Source organism: Budorcas taxicolor, chromosome 9 (genome assembly GCF_023091745.1).
Source record: "Budorcas taxicolor isolate Tak-1 chromosome 9, Takin1.1, whole genome shotgun sequence".
In the NCBI taxonomy this organism is placed as follows: domain Eukaryota; kingdom Metazoa; phylum Chordata; class Mammalia; order Artiodactyla; family Bovidae; genus Budorcas; species Budorcas taxicolor.
Window position 1 is genome coordinate 77,328,733 of NC_068918.1, and position 15,647 is coordinate 77,344,379.

Below are 15,647 nucleotides of genomic sequence, written 5' to 3' on the forward strand. Positions count from 1 at the left end.
GTTGGCCAGGGGACTCTTTGTAGTGTTTGTGGCTCTCAATTGCATCCCACAGAACTGAGTCACAGTTCAGAGCTGGCGGACCAGCCTACACACTTCCATCAGTCATACCAGTAAAGGCTACTCTTTCACTATAAACTCCACATCTGCAGTGACTCTGTTCACTAGCCATTCAAATGACTAAAATCTTGAAATGTATTCAAAGAACAGTGGATACAGCCCCTACATCAGTGTGTTCTAGAGTGCCGTACCCTCTTCGTCAGAAACAGAATTTCTTTATGGTGTTTTAATTTCCCTTCCCCACTGCTCTCAGCCACTGTGCAGTCCATGTCTGACTGTGACTACAAATCATTGCAACTCTAGAAAAGAAAACCCACTGAAAGAAACCACATTAGACTTGGAAACTGTCTTGGGGCCACTGGGATTCCTCCCAGGCTTCCCTAAGGCAGAGTCAACTGGCCTCTGTTAAAAGGCAAAGGTTGACTCATTCATTTTTGAGGCTGGTCCCACCACTGTTTATTTGTTGTGATGAATATTCATTGAGGACCTACTGTTATTGTTGTATACTGAGCATCAGACAGCATACTAGATGTTTGTGCATCTCATTTTAATCCTTTAAGCAACATTATTAGGAAAGTATTATAACCCCTTTAAAAAGAAAAAAAAAAACAAATGCTCAAGAAGATGTGGGAGAATAAGAATTGAAAATGAACTGGGATCAAATCCCAAAGAACTTTGAATGTTAGGCTAAGAAGATAGAACATTATTCATGGGCAGTGGGAGGTCACTAAAAAAATGGTTCTTAACCATCATGGGCATCAGAATATTCTCAGGAGCTTTTCACACATATTTCTAGGTCCTACTATGAAATTCTGAGTTATACTCTTAATGGTGGTGCACAGGTATTTGTATCTTGTGGGAGAGCAGGAAACTCTCCAGGAGATGCTCAGGCACAATTCTAGTGAAGAATCATTGCAGGAAAGGCTCTAATTATTAGAAAGTTTTCCTTTAATTAAAGGGAATCCTCCACTAAACAAGAAAAATTCCTCTTTCACCCGAGAATCCCTTAAACCTCTGAAGACATTTATCCCAGAAGCCTAACTGTTGCTTGAGATGTTTTGGAAAAGTCTCCTTAGAATGACCTTCAGAGTTCCCTGACCTTAGAGTAGGAGGGATGTGTCCACAGGCATCAGAGCTGCTCCAACCGGACTTTGGAGTCAAACCAAAATTAGCTGAGTCCATCTCCACGTCACAGGGCTAAGTTCACCCAGTGATGCAAACAAGGTCTTATCTTGGAGTCCTATAAACAAAAATCTGAGTCTGCTAGTGAAAACTCAGTGCAGAGAAAAGAGGGGGAAAGGGAGAAACCGCAAGCTCTGAAAAATTAAAATGTTTTCTCCTCTGGTTCAAGTTGTAGCCACGAGATTGATTTTCTCTGTTCAGATGCAGCCTCCTTGCCTTGGTCACATCATTGCTCCTCCTGGTGGTCGTCGTCTTCATTGCAGGCATGTGTTGTACTGACTCCTTAGCGAGGAGCTGAAGGTGGGAGGACCATCCTACCTCCTTCAGAGAGGGGCTTTCTTCATGCAGGAGGAAGAGGGAAAGGTAACCAGAGCCCACAGCCATCCTCCTGGCCTCTGAGGTTAAAGGGCCAAGGAGTTCTCCTCTGAGCTACTCCTTCTTTGGCTTTGATGTGTAAAAGCATGTCTTTTCTTTCATTTAAGATGTTGTGCAAAATTATGGGACATCTAGTTGTTTACGAGTGACGCAAGAACTCCAATCAGAGTAGGGTCAATGCTCTGTCAGTTACTGCTGACAAGCATCTCCCAAGGAAGTCTTTTACTTACTAGCTGTGTTCATAGAACAGCAGGTAAAGGTTTTCTGCTCTGTCATCTCAGCCAGTTAGGTTGAAAGCAAAAGATTAAAAGCTACTGCCTGGCACATCCTCTGCATTATAAATTCTGTTTGATTCTTGCCTCTTTTTTTTAAACTTCAGTTCTATCTCATTCTCAGATGTGCTGTGATTCAACTTCTTCTTTTAGATCCATTCCATTACAGAGTTATTTTTCATTCTTTTTATTTGTAGTATTTTAAATTCATTCCTGGCTTGTTACACTATTTTCCCACTGAGAACTTTAAAAAATATTCTCTCTGATATTTTGATGCTTTTATTTTTATTAATTTTAATGCGTTTCCATCTGTTAGAACTTTCTTTTGATTTTTCAACCCCTCACATAAAAGATAGAAAATTCATCTTTATAAACCCTCTTTAGTCTCCAGAGTTATTTTGCTAACTGACCCCTTCCTCCCATTTTAACAGGTTATATACAGATCAAAAAGCAGTGGGAATGAGGAGATTGCAGTTTAGTGATAAGCAGCAGCATTTTTGGTGTCAGATAGACTTGGGTTGAAATCCTGGCTCCACCTTCTTGTAGTGGTGAGATCATAAGCAATCTCTGCAGCTTTTCTGTGCCTCAGTTTCTTAACCTGTAAACCTTGGATGATAGTTAACTCATGGAGTCATTTAAAGATGAAATGCCAGTATGTACATAAAGAGCATCTTGATTCAGTAATAGCCTGGAAAACACTCAGAAAAGGATAGTCTGTTTTGTGTTGTTACATCCTAGATGGTGACATAGTAAAACTGTTAGCTCCATGTGACACCACAGTAATGAATGCACAAATCTGTCCCAGAAAGCCTAAATTCAGAGTCTTGGTGATAATTCTGTCTTTAGTGAACTGTACATTTCTTAACTCCAGAAATGTTTTTCTAGAGGGTGTCTGTGCGTGCATGCTAAGTCACTTCTGTCATGTCCGACTCTTTGCAACCCTGTGGACTATATAGCCCGCCAGGCTCCTCTGTCCATGGGATTCTCTAAGCAAGATTACTGGAGTGAGGTGCCACGCCCTCCGAGGGAATACCCCCCTACCCCGAGAGATCAAACCCACGTCTCTTGCATTGGCAGGTGGGTTCTTTACAACTAACACCACTTGGGAAGCCCCCCAGAGCGGATACTTTATTGAATAAACAGTTACAGGTATGTATTCTATGTAGGCACCTGGGCTTGGCTTCTGGGGGATAAATAAAATCTGACCACCACCCTCAAGGAGCTTTCCATCTGGTTCAAAGCCAGGACACAAACCCAGCTATAATGTAATGTAAACGGAGCATGTCCTGGGAAATTATCGGAGTGCTGCAGGAAGTTAAAGAAGACAATGTCATCTCTAGCCAATGATGTTCAAAACGAAACCCATTTCCCCTCCCTTCTGGAGGCAGATTGCTTCCTCCTGCAGCGTTCCCATCTCCACGAATGGGTACCACCACATGTTCAGACCCCAGCCAGGACTAAGAAGGAAGCTCCATTGACCATGCCCTCTCCTTCCCTTATGCTGCCAGCTGCTACAAGTCTCAGCAGTCTCCCTCCTTAATGTACCCACATCTCTCCATCTGTTTTCCCTTCCATGAACTTCATTCCTTGTTTCTGAAACTGCTGAGCCTTAGAGTCTCCTGGCATGCTTGTTAAAATGCAGATTGATGGGCCCCACCTCCAGAGTTTCTTCTAATTCCATAGGTGTGGAGTGAGGCCCGAGAATTTGTGTTCTTATTAAACACATGTCCTGGGCTTCCCTGGAGTCTCAGTGGTAAGAATCTCCTTGCCAATGCAGAAGACACGAGTTCGATCCCTGGGTCAGGAAGATTCTCTGGGGAAGGAATGGCAACCCACTCCAGTATTCTTGCCTGGGTGAGCACATGGACAGAGGAGCCTGGCAGACTACTGTCCATAGGGTCACAAAGGAGTCAGACACGACTTAGGGACTAAACAACATAAGCAGGTGTCCAGGTGATACTGATGTAGCTGGTATGGGAACCACACTGAAAAGTGATGAGTCCATGACCTCGTCATTTCCTGTTGAGGTTATTTCTGTCTTCCTCACTAAACCTTCTGCTTCTAATCCTTACTCTCTTCTTCACATCTTCACCTGACCTTAGATCTGAGAGAAGAAAAAAAAAAAAAAAATCCTTTCTGGCTGTGGATCGCCCAGAGGATAAATGTCGAAATCCTTCATGAGATCAGCAAGGCCCTCAGTTACCCAGTTCCTCCCTTCCTCTCTAGCCTTGTCTACTGCCTTGCTGATTCCGTGCCTGCCCGCCTGGCAGTTTTAATAGCCAAGTCATTTTTGTGTTTTGTGCTTTGCATCTGCTGGTCACTCTGTCTGCCATACTGTGAGTCCCTTTCTTCTCTTACTGACTCCTGTGTATCCTTGGAAACCGCTGAGAAACACCTCCACACAGAAGCATTACCTGTCCATCTGCAGGTCGGGACAGGCATCCCACCTCCTTGCTTTCTACCCCATGATCATTATCACATGATGATACCTGCCTGCTCATCCACTTCTTCCACAAGTCTCTGAGCTTCCTGAGAGCAAGAACCAAATCTTTTATCTTTAAAGCCACAATCCAGAGTGGCACCTGGCTTGACATAGTTGAAAATCAATGGTTGTTGAATGAAAGGAGAACTTCAGGAAGGCTACCTGGAGGAGGCAAGCATTTTAGCTAGTTGTAAAGAGTGATAAGAATTTGGACATGCAGAGAGAAGAGGAAGAACATTCTAGAAGAAGAATCTTGAGCCTGAGTTTGGACATGGTCAGTCTTGGACATCGTGTATGGAAGGAATATGGAGGAGTCTAGTTTGGCTGGCTATAGGATGTGGGATCTTGCGAGTCAATTGAGGGAGATAGTAAAGATAAAATTAACTTGACTCAGCAAGGGATTGAATATGGGAGTCCAGGAAAGACCCAAATCAAATGTGAGGTGGAGAGAACCATTAACCGGAAAGGAGTAAAGATGGATGAGGATCAAGAGTGTGGTTTTGGCCAGGGTAGATTTGGGGATACCATTAGGACACATTCCACTGTCTTGTCTTTCTATGTCTTCCCATTGATTTTATTCAGGTTTTGATCTCCGGGGCTTGGTAAGCACCCAATATAAATGCTGAATGAATGAATGAATTCAGTGGAATCAAAATAAAGGCTAGCAGTGGTCCTGCATGAGCCAAGACAAAGGAGAGTTAGTTTCTGTGATAATTTTAAGTAATGTCCTTGCCACTCACACAGAGAAGACTCAGGTGAGAGAAAGCTAGGCTGCTGGCAACGTTGGGAAAACCAGGGGGGAGCTCAGGTGATGGCCAGCAGGCGCTCAGGAGACGGTTGCTTGTCACTAGAAATGGGGAAGGGTCGCATTTGTGAGGGCTTCCCAGGGGGCGCTAGTGGTAAAGAACCCGCCGGTCAGTGCAGCAGATCTAAGAGACGCGGGTTTGATCCCTAGGTCGGGAGGATCCCCTGGAGGAAGGCATGGCAACCCACCGCAGTATTTTTGCCTGGAGAATCCTGTGGACAGAGGAGCCTAGCGAGCTACAGTCCATAGGGTCGCCAAGAGTCAGACACGACTGAAGCGACTTAGCATGCACAGCGTTTGTGACGATGGTCAAATGAAACCATCGTCACAAACCGTGAACACGATGCCGTGGACTGAAGATTGTGCTACTTCATGTGGATTTTCCTATCTCGTGTGCAGGACAAAATTCGTGAGAGCAGCTGAAATGTACAGTCTGACTGCCCTACACTAATGCGATAAATCCAAGCATTAGTAACTTTTATTCTCTATTTAAAGAGATGTCTAGAAAGAGTTATGCATTGTCATCACTAATCCATTTTTCCTCGTGAAATAGACAGCTTTATGACTATTATGACATTGTTCTCGAAATCTAACCACTACTGTTCTTCCCTTAAATTTAACACATTGACTTGTGTTTAGAGAATGTAATATAATGTTGAATATGTGAAGGAAACAGGTTTTCTTCTGACCCATTTTTCCAGTCTTGTGTAATCCTAGAGGGCTTTCTCATATTACTCTTATGTGTACAGAGAAATAGCTGAAGAAAAATAATCTAAAGATTAAGGCATTGAATGGTCACTATTTTAAACATACACACAGTTACGCTTCTAAGCAGACAACCTCGGCAATCAGTTACCTTCGGCTGTGCTTCCAAATCAGTAATTCTGCTGGTAGATCTATCAAAAATCAAAATTCATAATGTGAAAGAAGCTGGAAGTTTTATTAACCAAAAACAAGAGCTGGGGCATGCAGGGGGGTTGTAAAGGATAAACAGAAGATAAAGAGGCAGGATTCAATTTCCTTTTACATGCAAGCTTGGGGACAGGCAGACCATTATTTACCCATGCCTGCCACTGACGAACAGAAGCCCTGGGTTATGAACTGCAAGTCATCTGCTTTTAAAATTCAATTTCATTTCTTCAAACAGTCGTTGTGAGCACGAATATCTAATGAAAGGGTTTAGGCCACAACGTCCTAGTGTAACCATCTGTAAGTCATGGACTCGTTGGAATTAATTCATTTAACAAATATTTATGGAGCATTTCCGTGTGTGTCAGCTCTGAGCTAGACAGGAGGGAACAAGGCAGACCAGGTTTCCGTCACGCTTGAGACAAACCTAGAGTTCCAGACTCCGATTTTATTGTTGTTGCTACTATAGTTAACACATGAATGACCGTTTTTGTTTCCAGTTTTCAACTTAAGCTATTTCATAAAATATGAAGTGCTGCCCTTCTGATGTCTGTCCAAAGTAGCAATTTCCAATGTGCTTCTTAAAAATTCCAGAGTGTCAGCTTTGATGGGGCAAATAAGAAAATCTAAGGAAAGTGGAATTCAGGAAGTCAGGGAGTCATAAGAATGCTTGGAATTTCTAACAGATTTTGCTAAACATTTTCTGCATCATGACACGTTCCAGAAGACTGTAAATGTTAGTTTGTACAAATTAAAACTACTTTTTGCCTTGCTGATAACTGCAAATAAATAATTCAGATGACCACCCACCAAAACCTGAGAACATTTTCTGGGGAGGGGGGGGGGGGGCGGTGTTACGTGCTCCCTCTGAAATACTTGCTTTGTAAATTTTATAATCAATGGGAAAAATAATGAGATAGTGCCTCAGTTTATTTCTACTTTTCAATTCTGCAGAAATAGTTTCAAATGCTTCTGTATTTCCCAGTAAGATCATTATAGAAATGTAAACTAAGCATTAACCTTTGTCTTGATTTGACTTTAAAGGAGAGGATTAAAGGCATTTTCTTACTTGCATTTCAGAACAGCAACACACTGACTTCTCCAGTTAAAATTACTTAAACTGTCACTTTTATTTCATGATGGCAATTAACTAAATTAAATTCAGGATTGCACATTGCAAGAGCTTCTTTATTTTATTTAGTAAGGAGCCTTATGTAAAGTTCATAAATGTTGCACAAAGCATAGCTGTTTAGCCTCGGTTCAAGAAGTAGTAAGTAAGGAAAAAAAGAGTTGGGGAGATAACCTTTAGCTTAATATAGCTTGGTAAATTAAATCCTATATATGCTAATTTTGTACTTTTTTTTAATAGATGGAACTGATTAAAAATATAAGTACTGCCGAACAGCCCTATTTATTCACCCGACATGTTCATTTCCTCAACTTCTCAAGGTAAGATATTTTCCAGTTTAATGGTTTTTTCATTTCTTTTGGGTACTTAGTCTCCTTCTAACAAACAATTACTTTAAAATCTACCTTCCTTTCCAAGGTAGTGTAATTGCCCTTCAAAAGCATTTTTAATCCATTTATTTTTTTCAGTAGAGGGGTCAAAATTTGAAATATTTGGTCAAAAGCTTCATTTCTTTCTAAAAATACTGCTCTTAAGTCTTGTGAAAACTTGAAATTATTTTTAATGAGAAGCCACTTGACCTTATAGTTCTCTAAAAAGAAAAAGTTTTGTATTGGAACGAAATAGACAAGAGATGAATATTTTAGCAGATATATTTCATTGCACATTTTTATACAACCTGCACCCACACAGGACTCTGGGAATAACACAGAGGTGGAATTACGTGTATTTTGTGTGTGCTGTGCGTATGTTTAGTTGCTAAGACGTGCCTGACTCTTTACAACCCCATGGACTGTAGCCTGCCAGGCTCCTCTGTCCATGGGATTTTTCAGGCAAGCATACTAGGTTGCCATTTCCTCCTCCAAGGGGTCTTCCTGACTCTAGGATTGAGCCCATGTCTCCTGTGTCTCCTGCAATGCAGGCAGATTCTTTACCCGCTGAGCCATCACGAAGCTAGGCCCAGCCTCTTTCTCTACATTTTGAACACTCCATTTCATTTCTCTGAACCTTGCATGTTTGATGTTGGTGGGTATTTTAGAAATCTGTGCTTTTTTCCTGTTCACCTGCAAGGACCTTTTGATAATAATGTAAACCTCACATTTATGTGTTTTGATCCTCTGTTAAATTGCTAGCTGCACGTTCTGGGCATTTTCTTCCCCAGGGATCCCTTAGCACAGGTTTCTTGTCACTGTACTTTACTGTAGCTCTCGGATCCCTCCCCTAAGGCGGGCTGAGCTCACAGTTGAGGCTGCCAGAGCACGAGGTCCCGGGGCCAATCTACTGACTAGCCCCGGACCCTGGGCTTCCCCCATCAGCCATCTGACCAGCCCTTTCCTCACTGCTTTTCCCATGGGGATAACAGGACCTCACAGGCTCACAGAAGCATCCTATCTGTGCTGACCTCATGGCCCCGAGGGCCAGCAACCAGGGAGGCCTGAGTTTGCATTGGGCAGCACTTTGGCTGCCCTGCCCCAGGAAGCCTAACAGTCTGCAGGGCTGGGAGAAGAGTTTAGCCTTCAAAGAACTTTCCTGCTGTGCAGCGAGCCTTGTGCAAATGAAGTGTAAAGAGACTGAGATTCAGCAAAGCAAGTTACTAAGCAGCAAAGAGGAGTTGCTGCCTTACCTTTGAAAGCAAGTCTCCCTTGAAGTTCCCCAGCCTCTCTGATACCCAGAGTTCTCTGGGCTGGTGAACAGGTGAAGAGGAAAACATCTGCAGATTATCCTGGATTATCCTCAGTGGCCGGAATTGGGGGGTGGGGGTGTGTGTACCGCGTCCACAAGAGCTGTGTCTCCAACCACATTTCTAAAGTGGCTTGTCACTGCACTGTCCGGGGTATGTGCCTGTCTCCCACTTCCCTGGGGCCAAGAACATATAATTAGACATAATTAGATAACGAGGACTGGGTAGCTATTTTGGGCCATGTGTTTTACGACTTGCAGACAGCACAGCACGGCCCCTCTGACCCCTTGATCGTCTCATGCACTTCCTTCCTTCCTTCTCTCTGCGTCACCCCTGACGTCCTCATTCATTATTCTTTCTTCCTCTTTTTACAGCTTTTATTGGACTATAGTTGATTTAACAGTGCCGTGTTAATTTCTGCTGGACAGCAAAGTGAATCAGTTACACATATACCCAGTCTTTTTAGATTCTTTTCCCATGTAGGCCATGACAGAGTATTGAGTAGACTTTCCTGTGCTCTAAGTCCTTATTCAGTTCAGTTCAGTTCAGTCGCTCAGTCGTGTCCGACTCTTTGCGACCCCATGAATTGCAGCACGCCAGGCCTCCCTGTCCATCACCAACTCCCGGAGATCACCCAAACTCATATGCATCAAGTCCGTGATGCCATCCAGCCATCTCATCCTCTGTCGTCCCCTTCTCCTCCTGCCCCCAATCCCTCCCAGCATCAGAGTCTTTTCCACTTAGTCAACTCTTCGCATGAGGTGGCCAAAGTATTGGAGTTAGGTCCTTATTAGTTATCTGTTTTATATATACAAGTGTGCATACGTGGAGAAGGCAATGGCACCCCACTTCAGTACTCTTGCTTGGAAAATCCCATGGATGGAGGAGCCTGGTAGGCTGCAGCCCATGGGGTCGCTAAGAGTTGGACACGACTGAGCAACTTCACTTTCACTTTTCACTTTCATGCATTGGAGAAGGAAATGGCAACCCACTCCAGTGTTCTTGCCTGGAGAATCCCAGGGACTGGGGAGCCTGGTGGGCTGACGTCTATGGGGTTGCACAGAGTTGGACACGACTGAAGTGACTTAGCAGCAGTATGCATATGTCAGTCCCAGTCACTCAGTTTATCCCCCCCATAACCCATTAACCATAAGTTTGTCAAACCTCATTCATTTACTCCTCTTGCTTCCAGGGCAAATCTTTACAACCAAAACAAATTGCAGTGCAACAAGTTTTCATAGTTAACTCACGATATTATAGCACTCTAATTAATACACCAACACGAGTACCTTAATTGAATCAGCAGAGCTGGGCACAGTATGCTACTGCTAAGTCACTTCAGTCATGTCTGACTCTGTGCAACCCCATAGACAGCAGCCCACCAGGCTCCCCAGTCCCTGGGATTCTCCAGGCAAGAACACTGGAGTGGGTTGCCATTTCCGTCTCCAATGCATGAAAGTGAGAAGTGAAAGTGAAGTCGCTCATTCATGTCCGACTCTTAGCGACCCCATGGACTGCAGCCTACCAGGCTCCTCCATCCATGGGATTTTCCAGGCAAGAGTAGTGGAGTGGGGTGCCATTGCCTTCTCTGAAAGTTGACTGTATTTTATCTTGGCCTCCACTATCAAATACAAGCCCAGGAGTTTGTATTTGATTGATTGAGTTCCGAAAGAAAAGAGAAAAATGATAAACACCTTTTAGAGGACACCACATCCCAGGGAAAGTGTCGGCCTGGCAGTCAGGATCTCTGGGTGTCAGATCTTCCCGTTGACCTTAGTCTCTCTGGTGGGAAGGGGAAATCTCCATGTTCCCATCTACAGGGTAGGGACAGTTCCTGCCCACCCCTGGTTTGTTGGGGTGCTTAAACCCTGCGATGGAAAGCCCTTCAAGTTCTTGGAGAGAAGGGTATCATGTGTATTCAAAGTGACATTTAAAAACATTCCTGTAGAAGCCTCAGGCTGAACCCCCAGTTTGGCTCCTGTCCAGATGCAGCCTCCTGCTCAGTTGCTCAGTTGTGTCCAACTCTGCGACACCTAGACTGTAGCCCACCAGACTCCTCTATTCGTGGGATTCTCTAGGCAAGATTAGAATGGGCTGCCATTTCCTGCTCCAGGGGATCTTCCTGACCCAGCGATCAAACCCACGACTCTGTGTCTTCCTGCACTGGCAGGTGGATTCTTTACCACTGCGCCACCTGGAGGCAGCCTCACCGTGTCTCTAATGTAACACTTTCAGGTCAGGGCACTGCTCTGGCTGATTTCTCCTCCCTCCATCCCATTGTGTTCAATTAAACACATACATATTGAGGACCCTGCCCTAGGAGAGGGGCTTCTACAGGGAACAAGAAATGTTGTCCTTGGGACTTCCCTGACGGTCCAGTGGCTGAGACTCCACACTCCCAATGCAGGGAGCCCGGGTTCAATCCCTGGTCAGGGAACACGACCCGACATGCTGCAACTAAGAGTTCCCCTGGTGGTGGTTTAGTCGCTAGGTCATGTCTGACTCTGCGACCCCATGGACTGTAGCTAGCCAGGCTTCTCTGTCCATGGAATTCTCCGGGCAAGAATACTGGAGTGGGTTGCCATTTCCTTCTCCAGGGGATCTTCCCGACCCAGGGACTGAACCTGTGTCTCCTGCATTGGCAGGTGAATTCTTTACCGCGGAGTCACTAGGGAAGCCCCAAGAGTTCGCATGCAGCAACTGAGACCCAGCACAGCCAAATAGATAAAAAATCTTAACAACATAGAAAAGAAAAGAAATATTGTCCTTGCCTTCAGGGAACTGCAAGTTCCTCTTCCATTAAGGAAGGAGTGGCGTGAAGTATGACGAGCTTTAGGAGAAAGAATCACCGGGTGTTCCCAGGGGAAGTGGGAGGAGCAGGAGCCACTGCCTATGTGCCAGACAAACGAAGGGGCGGGGCGTTGGCAGCCCGGGGAACAGCATAAGCGAAAACTGGACAAAGAGAAAGATGGAAAGGAACCCTGTAAATGGGAGTCTCAAGCATGGGCACAGCAGAAATGGAATGGCAGTGATGAGCTGTAAGCAGGAAAAAACAGAGGCCAGTCTGATCAGCTGGAATAAACTCATGCTGACCGTGGGCTCAATCTCACCCTCTCTTCCCACCCCACATGCCCAAGGCCCATGGCCTCAGCTACAAGACCTCCATAAACATACAAAGGACAAATTGAACCTGAGTACACTACAGGACTGTTACTAAACCTGGGAATTTAAATCGTCAGCCTTTCTTTTTCAAGGGAACAGTTTTATTTCGGGAAAATTTCTTGGATATAAACAATGAACTGTGGGCATGTAAGGAAAGTCCCCAATTATACAATTAACAGAAAAAAACATCTATGTTGGGACTCATTAAGAGGGCTTTCATGTGCTTTTAAAACTGAGTTCTATATTTTGAATTATAAGACATAGAGGCAATTAAGCTGCTCTTAAGACATCTAACCTTGATTGCTGCTGACAGGGATTGTTTCAAAGAAACATTGTTTTAAGAGGTTATTCAGTTCAGTTCAGTTCAGTTCAGTTCATTTCAGTCGCTCAGTTGTGTCCGACTCTTTGCGACCCCATGAATCGCAGCACGCCAGGCCTCCCTGTCCATCACCAACTCCCGGAGTTCACTCAAACTCATGTCCATCGAGTCAGTGATACCATCCAGTCATCTCATCCTCTGTCGTCCCCTTCTCTTCCTGCCCCCAATCCCTCCCAGCATCAGAGTCTTTTCCAGTGAGTCAACTCTTCACATGAGGTGGCCAAAGTACTGGAGTTTCAGCTTTAGCATCACTCCTTCCAAAGAATACCCAGGACTCATCTCCTTTAGAATGGACTGGTTGGATCTCCTTGCAGTTCAAGGGACTCTCAAGAATCTTCTCCAACACCACAGTTTAAAAGCATCAATTCTTTGGCGCTCAGCCTTCTTCACAGTCCAACTCTCACATCCATACATGACCACTGGAAAAACCATAGCCTTGACCAGACAGACCTTTGTTGGCAAAGTAATGTCTCTGCTTTTTAATATGCTGTCTAGGTTGGTCATAACGTTCCTTCCAAGGACTAAGCATCTTTTAATTTAATGGCTGCAATTAAGAGAAGAATTGATGCTGCAACCTAATATTGTTTTTGATGTTTTATTTCTAATCTTCCTTACATTTGTTGACATGCAGCAAAACACTTGTGGGGAGCAGAATGTAAGAATGAAAGTCTAACCTTGTTCCCAACACTTTCTTTTGTACACTTGTGTTCTGAACTCCTGAAGTGTATGGCATTATACCAAAATGAATCTCCCCCTAGTTCTTCTTTTCCAGTAAATATGGTATTCTTATCTTGGAATTTAGATACTCTGAGTGCTGTAAAATGCCATCCTGAGAGTTTCTGACAATTCAATACATTTCACTTATTCATCGTCTAGGCATCTTGTCCTGTTCCATCTTTTCCACCCTTTTTTAGACCTAAAATAAAGGTAAAGGTGCATGCACTGTCGTGTCTGACTCTTTGTGACCCCTTGGACTATAGCCCACCAGGCTCCTCTGTCCATGGGATTTCCCATGCCAGAATACTGGAGCGGGTTGCCATTTCCTCCCCAGGGGACCTTCCCAGCTCAGGGATTGAACTCAAGTCTCTGGCGTCTCCTGCATTGGCAGGTGGATTCTTTACTGCTGAGCTTCCTGGCACCTAGATGGAACAGTCTCACCAAACCCATTTTTATCAATTCAACTGTGGAAAACAATACTATCAGACCAAACTGGTACTTTTGTAGTTGCCTCAGGGAAGACTTCCTGCCAGAGGAGATAAACACTACAATGTCAGCAGAAACCTCAGATCGGTTTGTATTCCTGAAGATTTTCACCACTCTTGCAGTTTTTGAGCCATCTGAAAGTTGAGGCCAGACAAATGTTTTTCACCTGGTCTACCTAGAGAACTGAATCGAAATTACTTTGGCCTAAAAGATGCTATTTTGTTGCGATGTTTTAAGTACATCACTTAATATTTGTGTACTCTGGTTTCATGAGCCTGTTCGCAGTTGTCAAAGTCAACTATAGAAATAGAATTTTTGCAAAAGTTCAACTTTCCAAGACCATCTCTTCAAGTATGTCTTAGATCAAGACTGTGACAGACAATTCATCTTCCCTGCCCCTGCCCATATATTTCGTTTGTTTTGTAAGATTTTTTTTTCTGATGAGGGAAGTAATTCTTTTTCCAATCTACAGTTTCCCTTGACCCTCAACTTGGGTCTTGCAGGGAAAACACTATGAAGGCTTGTGTCAGAGTGCAATGCTATGAAAATAGAGTGAGTGGTGAGATTATCTGACCTCAGACTACCACTTCTCTTAACCCTGTGTTTTGTCTCTTCCTTTCTCACCCATGACCCCCTCACCCTTCTTTGCATCCATTTCTCTTTCCTCGTTTGTCTCTGATGGTGGCTCCAACGCCAGCACTAACTTGAGAAAGCAAAACATTTAAAAATCAACCGATCACTAGAGAAGCAGGCAGGGTGCGTCCAAGGACACCATGTGAGTTTTGGACACGTTCTTCCCTTCAAGGGAGGTCCTGGTTACCAGTGTGAACAAGGTCTGCTCCCTCATGGCATCATTTAACAAAACAAATCTGATCTTGCTCATTCCATAATTCAAATGGGTTTCCACATTTTATTTCTAAATGTTGACTCTGTTTTCATTCTCATTAGCAAAGTCATCCCTTTTAATTGTGTCCTGCAAATCTTTTGTAATGGTGACAGATGCCTCCAGCTTTGAAGAGGGCATCAGACAGAAGCCATGTCAGCATTTACTGAATGCTGTCTTTACCCACCTAAACATAGCCTGAAAGTTCGCTTTTCAGAATGAGAGTGTTCTGTGAGTTTATCCTGTGTAGACAAGGCCGGGCTCATCTTGTGAAAATGGCGCTGTCCCCCTTTTCTCTTCTCCCTCCACAGTGAGTGGACTCTCTGTGGGCCCCATGAGCCCACACACCTGGCCAGCCCATCAAGGACTTGTATAATTTGGACTTGCCCTGAGCCCACCTCACGGCCCCCCTCGAAGGGCCTTCCTCCTCCTCATCGCCTTGCTTCCGGCCTCTCAGGTCGGCTTTCCTTTCCCAGCAGGAAGCTGACGTCAGGTGCCCCACCCCCACCCGCTTGTCTCCACCCCCGACGACTTGCCGGAAGCTCCCACCCCTCTTACCTCAGGACACTCAGGGAGCGCTGAGTGGCTGAGCCCCTGCTTGCATGGCATGATGGCAGGTTCTGTCATGGGGGCCAAGGACCGCAGTGTCCACTGAATGAGGCTGTGAGGAGGAAGGGAGACCCTTCCACTTGTTCCCGCAAAGGGCCATTAACCAACCACCTCCCCCTCCTCCTCCCGCAGGCAGCCCCTCACCCTGCCCCCCAAACAGCTACAACATTTTCCATGATGGCCTTTCTCTCACTTCAAAGCGTCTCCTTAGTCACTCACCGACAGGGATCAAAGCCTGGGCCACTAGCCTCCGATACTCTTCATTTTTTGATGAAGTTAACAGCCCAGGAATAACCTCTACTTTTTTTTTTTTTTTTTTTTTTTGGCTGTGCTGAATCTTCAGCACATGGGCTTTCGCTAGTTACAGAGCTTAAGCCTAGTTACCCTGCGGCACGTGGGATCTTAGTTCCCTGAGCAGGGATTGAACCCACATCCCCTGCATTGGAAGGTGATTCTTAACCACTGGACAACCAGGGAAGTCCCAAGGACTAACCTCTACTTTTAGGTCACAGATGAAAAAGA

General features: G+C 44.6%; 1 protein-coding gene across 1 annotated transcript in view; it reads left to right on the forward strand.

Annotated features, from left to right (window-relative positions):
• Positions 1 to 15,647, forward strand: part of UST (uronyl 2-sulfotransferase) — a 312,460-nt gene that overhangs the window by 202,811 nt on the left and 94,002 nt on the right. The window contains exon 4 of the mRNA XM_052645814.1: positions 7,452 to 7,531. Within this exon, the coding sequence (XP_052501774.1) occupies positions 7,452 to 7,531 (80 nt within the window). The remainder of the gene's footprint in view (positions 1 to 7,451; positions 7,532 to 15,647) is intronic.